Below are 7,058 nucleotides of genomic sequence, written 5' to 3' on the forward strand. Positions count from 1 at the left end.
AAGATCCTTGATCTATCTATCTCAGAATTCTTTTTGAGAAAAGTTCTGTTTTTGGATATCAGGGTCAAGAATGTCCGTGATGAATCTTAAAAGTATAGTATGTAGGCTATTGTTAATTTCATGTATTTTTTTAGAAACATTTATACCATTGTCCTCAAAGTGTACAACTTAATCATTATTGTAAAAAAATTAACGTTTCAATACATTTTCATGCTCATATGTTTATATATATTACAAACACGACTTTGATTTGTGGAGAAATTAGTTTGAGAAAAAAAACCCCGTAAGAAACAGATAAACCGACTTAACTGCTTCGAAAAATGTATTATACCCCACAAAAAGAGGTCTATTCAAGATATTATCTGTTTTGAATTTGAATTTTAATACCTTATTAACACAAGGAGCACGATCAAAAAGAGAAAATTATTATGGCTACAGCATAAACTAAAACGATCGACGCACACTCAGAAAAAAAATAATTTTTTTAAGGATAAGTGGTTGCAATCGATTTATTTTAACTACATTTAAATAAATTTAGTTGACTAACTTACAGCAAAATGTATTTAAATGTAGCAAAAATAAATTGATTGCAAACACTTGCAAAATGTAGTAAATTCAATGAATAATTTTGTTCAGTGTATGTATATACACATTAAATATCAACTATTAATAATAATTAATCAGAATCTTTAACTTTTTGTCATATGTAAATATATATGTAAACATACATATTATATTGTTTTATTTTTATGATGCACATAATGTTAGTTGAACTTCGTAACATGCATATTTATAATCGCATGTCATATTAAAGAAATTAATTAACATTTGCGTGAAAGCACTCTCAGTTATACGTTCAATTGTTTGTACTGTCTTAAAATTAAAACTGCAAAGTTGTCATAAAAAACGTGCCGTCTCATTCCAAACCGTTAAAAACTATGATATAAACATAATGAGATGTGAAGCCGTTCAGGTGACTGACCAGTCATCGAGAAAGAGCTGCCTGAAGGTCAAAAGGACGAACGATTTGGGAACATTTGTAAAGCGCAAACTCTCATTGATTTAAAAAAAAAAGTCGATTGAAAGAGTTAGCTAAAAGACAGAAATGTGAACCTTAGATAAATAAATTATTAGGATAGATAACTGCAATATTGATTAGTCTAATCATAAATGAATTAAATCTCTCTATCAGCTCCTGTTGACCCAGAACGGAAACTGGCATGTCATCACATGCTCTGATGCGTCTCTCACGAGCTCCGTTTGAAAGTTCCTTCAGTTTTTAATGTAATCTGGCGTGACTTTCCGACAGCACAACACTCCTGTTCAGAATCGACACTGAAAAGACAGAAGAAAAACACAAAACACTTTAATAAAGAATATAGTCTGTGTGTAAACTTCTGTTCATTCTATTTTTAATTGTGTCCTCTGTTCAACAACAGATGTTTCATTTAGCCACCAGAGGCTCCTCATTCTTCACATGGTTCAGGTGAAGTCCAGAAACACTCATTTTGAGCAAAATAACCATAGTCTATGTGTAATTTTTATGTGCTAAATGCATTTATTTTTATTTTTACAAAAGCACGAATAACAATTACGATAATGACTTGTTAGCAAATTGTCTTATTTCAGTCCAAAATATTTTTGTATGCTGTTCACAAGCAAATTGCATTATTTCAGTTGAAAGTAGGCTACTTTTATGCTGTTTACTCAAGAGTAGTAGCCTAATTTGTTGCAAACTGAGGGAAGACCGCTGGGCGGCGCTACAGATTTTGTTCACCCACCAAAAACAGACGAAGAAGAAACCTTACCGGAGTGACAGAGGTGAATGATTTTTACGCAAACATTTTGTATCGTGAGCTGATTAGCTCGTTATACTCTCTCTGCTTGATTTGTTTAGTATGGTTTAAAATTAATTTTAAAGGCATAATGAACACAAAACTGATTATTTAGTTAATAACAGGTTTTAATTGTTTACTGTTCACGTGTGTGAATGTCACTTCACATCAGATTTCAGTGTTGTTGGATATTATTATGTAATTTCAGTAACTAATCTGCTTTCTGTCTGATATTACTATCAGGTGTTTGACAGGGATCATTTCGGATCATGAGTGTCCCGTGTTTAGTGAAGAGGACGGTGTCCAGATGTTTCTCCGCTGGATCAGGACTGTTCAGACCAGTTTTTTGCTCATCATGTAAACACACAGTCACAAGGTCAGTATCCAGAACCTGCAACTCTTTCTACAGGCTTTGGATGTAGTGTTTGTATATGAGAACCCAGTGAGCTGTCTACTAAGCAAAACTATGTTGTTGATCGTGTAGGGATCTCGATGGGTTTGAGACACAGCCAGTCATTTTCGCTTACCTTAAACTTCTTCAAACTGGTTTCAGAAACATGTCATCAAGGAGACAGACTGACCATCTACAGAGAACTTCTAGCGTTCATAGACAAATGGTGAGTCTTCTTCGATTCCTATGTGTAACCCTTGACCTGTGGACCATAGATACATTCCACTGTGACTCCTCATAAATTGTTAACAAATGTTATAGTCAGGTAGGTGAAAGTTCAGACATTTCTTCAGTGTAGCAGGGCAGCCAGTGTGTCATTAGATTTCTATCTATCTATCTATCTATCTATCTATCTATCTATCTATCTATCTATCTATCTATCTATCTATCTATCTATTCATTCTTTATAGTGCTATTTCATTCTGAAATAACATCCTGTGCCAATTTTCTTGTCATGCTTTAGTTTTTGTGCACTTCAGTTGGTAAATATGTGTACAGTGGTAAAAGTGTATAATGGCTCCCATTTGTTATGATCACATGGCATAATGCATTGCATTTAAAATGCTGAGAGGCTGAAATGTTATTGTAAGATTTGTGTGACTTGTTTCGTATGTATCCAGGAGCTTTTCCCTGCACGTGTCAGTGACATTATGAATGAATCTGATACAGTAAAGAGACTGAGACTAGAGGTACCACATCCTGACTTCAGCTTCCGTGCTGGCCAGTGGTAAGAACCTTGTGAAATATCTATTGAAAAGATCTAATATCGATGACAATACTAATATATGGTTATCCTGGATTATACAGATATCTAGTGTAATAGGATCTAGTGTATAGCATTTTAGGTCTAATCAGCCAATATTGTCTTAAATAGCTTCTATGGCTCTTCATCTTTTATAACATGGGATTTTGATTTTTGTAAAATGTTGCATCAAGATGTTATTTTTTATGTGTGATAAATGACAGTTTTGGACAAATAAGGCAATACAAATATTTGTAAAAATACAATTGTAAAAAAGTAACTATATTTGAGCATATAAAGCAAATAACTTGTATAATAACTTTAATATATATATCTTTGTGAAGCATGACTCCGGTTCTCACCTTTTCCTCCCTTAGCTGTTTGCATTTCTGATAATGACCAATAGTTGAGAAGATATGCAATTTGCAAAATGGACACGAGATGGCGCTTTCCTCGCAGACAAAATTCTCACTTCAGCGTGAGATCTGTTGACAGGAAACCATGCAAAATAATGAAAATGTATTCTTACATCTACCTCTCCTCACACTTTCTGTCACACTTCTGCTCCCGTTCCCATTGCACCTTGTTGCATTTGTTGTGAATGTGTGTGAGTTTTGAGAGAGTCTTAGTGAGGTGAAAAAGTCAGGCGATGATTTATGCAGATGCATGCACAGAAACTCCTCCAGACCATATGATGTTGTGTTCCTGCTAAAGAACACGAGGAACATGAGTCAGGGAGAGCAGAGCGAGTGGGAATGTGTGTGTGCCCCAACATATGTGCTTATCACTTATTCATGCTCTGTGTACACATATGGTGACTCTCAAAGCGGATGTGTTGCTTTACTTTATTTTAATTAGGTATTATTGACATAAGTAATACTGGACACATGGCTTTAGTTGTGTGGGTAGAATCCGCTTCTGACGACTTTCTTAAAGTGCTTTATGTATTTGTGTTGTTAGTTTTGAGTGAGTTATATTTTAGTCATTAACATGTGGAGTCAATGCATAAGGTTAGCATTGAAGTTCATAGCAATGTTTCATATATTACATTATATAATATTTGAATTGCACTCTTTTGCACAGGGTGGATTTCTTCATCCCAGGTGTGGACACAGTGGGTGGCTTCTCTATTTGCTCCAGTCCTGGTCTGCTGCAGAGAGAGGGAGTGATTGAACTGGCCGTCAAACACACACGCCATCCTCCAGCTCACTGGATTCACACCAAAGTGAGTGAATGAATTAAGAAGTATATATACACTACTATTCAAAGGTTTGGGACTGGAAAGGATTTTGAATTTTTTTGAAAGAAGTCTCTAATGCTTATCAAGGTTCTATTTACTCGATCAAAACAAAGTCAAAACTGTAATATTGTGAAATGTTGTTACAATATTAAGTGTCTATTTTCTATTTTAAATTTATTTTATTCCTGTAACGGCAAAGCAACAGTGTCACAAGATCCTTCAGAAATCAGTCTAATATGATGATTTGCTGCTCAAGAAACATTTCTTATTATTATAAATGTTGCTTCGCTGATGCACTCCTTAATAACAGTGTGAATACCATGATAATATTTTCTTAGGATTCCTTGATGAATAGAAAGTTCAGAAGAACAGCACTTATTTGATCTAGAAATCTTTTGTAATCATTTTAATGTGTCTTTGCTGACTAAATGTATTTATTTATTTCCCTCCAAAAAACCTTATAGAATCCAAACTGTTAAGTGGTAATGTGTAGTTAAGTTCAGTTTTTCATTCAGTTTTTATTTTTAATGTTCCATTCCGTGCTTTTATTGGAATGTTTAAGCAAATCAGTATATTTTTCATATTTTGAATATTCCGTCCCACTCATAAATATGTATCATTAAAAAAGTAAACTGTATACAAATCTTTGTTCTATTTTTAACTTCAAGAGACATTGCTTATGCATGTTAAGTATGGACAGTACAATTACTCTACTATGCAGAAGAAAACTATTTTGAAAGTTTCTGTGTATAGCAGACTGTAGGGATCTACATTAAATATGAGCTGTTGTATGCCACTACATTCTTGTAAATTGCTCTATTTCAGTGCTCTGTGGACTCTCAGGTAGCTGTGAGGGTGGGAGGTAACTTCTTCTTTGACCCTCAACCTTCTGACCCCGTGGTGGACCTGTTGCTGATAGCTGGTGGTGTTGGCATCAACCCTCTGTACTCCATCCTGCTGCACGCAGCTGATCTGCTCAGACAGACTCATGGTCAGAGGTACACTCCGGGGCGCACACACCTGTGTTACAGCGCCAAGAACACCAAAGAGCTGCTCTTCAAGGTATGTACCCTTGGTTTGTCCCTAAAGTGAGATTGAAGCTGCCATCTGACCTTTTACAAATCTTCTGTCTTTAGAACACCATTATTGACATTTGTCACGAGCGACCTGATAAATTCTCCTGTGACTTCCATGTTACCCAGCAGAGCTCTGACATAGAGCAGGAACTTCAGCCTTACATCATAAGTGAGTTCACATCTATATTTATTTGACTATCCATAACCTACGACCTTTTAATGAATTGAATTCTTTTCAGACCTGATTTGTCACATGAGATATTCTTGTGTCTCTACAGATGGAAGGATATCAGAAGAGGAGCTTCAGCGCTATGTAGATCCTGAACACACACTGTGTTATCTCTGTGGCCCTCCTCCTATGATAGAGAAAGTGAGTTCAGACCTGAAGAAAGTCGGCCTGTTGGAGGACAAAATCCTTTTTGAGAAATGGTGGTAGCTCAGATATTCACAGCGATGGATGCATCTGCATCATCATAGAAACGGACTGTAATGGCAATGGACCAGTAATGCCTCTGAGATCAGTTGAAACGCACAACAGACACTGTGTCTGCATTCTCCACATTTAAACAGCCAATTATCCAGACTCTATGCCCTATTTTTATTATACCTCATTTTAAAGATATTCAACCAATTGACCGTAACCAGAGCTGTAATGTTCTACATTATAGTTCATTTGCTGGTTAACGGCATAGGCATCCTGCTTCAAGGGCATGATGAAAGATTGCACACTCAGATTGCACTGGGTTTTTAGAGATCTGTGTATAATTATGTATGTTGTTTGCATTTTAGAACACATATTTATTCATTAAAACTTTAAAGGCGTTAGGGGCATAGAAATCAAAAGAGATAGTTCACCTAAAAATATACATTTTTACACCCATCTTTGCTCATCAATATAGTGCTAAGTTTGCAGAAAGGTGCTAAACATTGTCCCTTTTAAAGGGATGTTCCACCCAACATTTTTTGAAAAATAATCCTTCTCCGAGTCCATATGTTGCAAGTGGTTTGCATCAAGTTGATGTTTCAAAAACCACACCAAGTGATCATGATGGTACTCATATGACCCCAGTGGATGAATCCATGTCTTCTGAAGCAAAACAATAGGTGTGTATGTGTGAGAAAAAATACTATATTAAACATAGTTTCTGGTTACCTGAGGGTTCAATGCACTTGCATGTTATTGACTCACTAAGAGTTTTTATATACTTACAAAAGAAAGACTATTTGCTGAAACTCTTTCAATCACATTGTACAATTCTGGAAATACAATGTCATATATTGTGCATTTTAACATAAAATCACGCAAAAACTATTTTTAGCCTGGTCCAGCCAAGTGTTTTGACTGTAAGGCAGGATTACAAACTGTCATTGTGAACTTTTTCAATCAAAATTAAGTTCATCAAACATAATAGTCTCCCACATCATGGGAAGGATGGTTCTTCAAAACTGGATTGATGAAGAAGATCTTTACCTCTTATAGTGCCGAGATGTTTCGTAAAGTCATTTTGAAAAATGAAATAAGAAGAAAACTGCAAGCTGTTGCTGTAAATGAAGCCCATTACTGAGAGCTTTTATTTACACCATTAACTGTCTCACAGACTTTCACTATAACTGTCACTTTACAAATTTAGACATTAGTTACTGCCATCCACACTGATATAAATAAATGAAATAACTGATGTAATACCTATTGATGAAATAAATGAGCATCTTG

At 35.3% G+C, this 7,058-nt stretch overlaps 1 protein-coding gene across 3 annotated transcripts; it reads left to right on the top strand.

The window, feature by feature from the left end:
• Positions 1-1,721: 1,721 nt before the first annotated feature.
• LOC127979691 (oxidoreductase NAD-binding domain-containing protein 1) lies at positions 1,722-6,496 on the top strand. 3 transcript variants are annotated; one of them, XM_052585290.1, is made up of 8 exons: positions 1,722-1,821; positions 2,079-2,211; positions 2,389-2,452; positions 2,907-3,013; positions 4,112-4,253; positions 5,094-5,330; positions 5,405-5,513; positions 5,623-6,496. In XM_052585290.1, exons 2-8 carry the CDS (start codon positions 2,105-2,107, stop codon positions 5,778-5,780), a joined length of 924 nt encoding a protein of 307 aa, XP_052441250.1. In that variant the 5' UTR covers positions 1,722-1,821; positions 2,079-2,104; the 3' UTR covers positions 5,781-6,496. The 3 variants fall into 3 exon arrangements, with proteins under 3 accessions (XP_052441250.1, XP_052441251.1, XP_052441252.1); XM_052585291.1 differs by lacking the exon at positions 1,722-1,821 and adding an exon at positions 1,826-1,960; XM_052585292.1 differs by lacking the exon at positions 1,722-1,821 and adding an exon at positions 1,926-1,949.
• Positions 6,497-7,058: the final 562 nt, after the last annotated feature.

This window comes from Carassius gibelio, chromosome B19 (assembly GCF_023724105.1).
Source record: "Carassius gibelio isolate Cgi1373 ecotype wild population from Czech Republic chromosome B19, carGib1.2-hapl.c, whole genome shotgun sequence".
In the NCBI taxonomy this organism is placed as follows: domain Eukaryota; kingdom Metazoa; phylum Chordata; class Actinopteri; order Cypriniformes; family Cyprinidae; genus Carassius; species Carassius gibelio.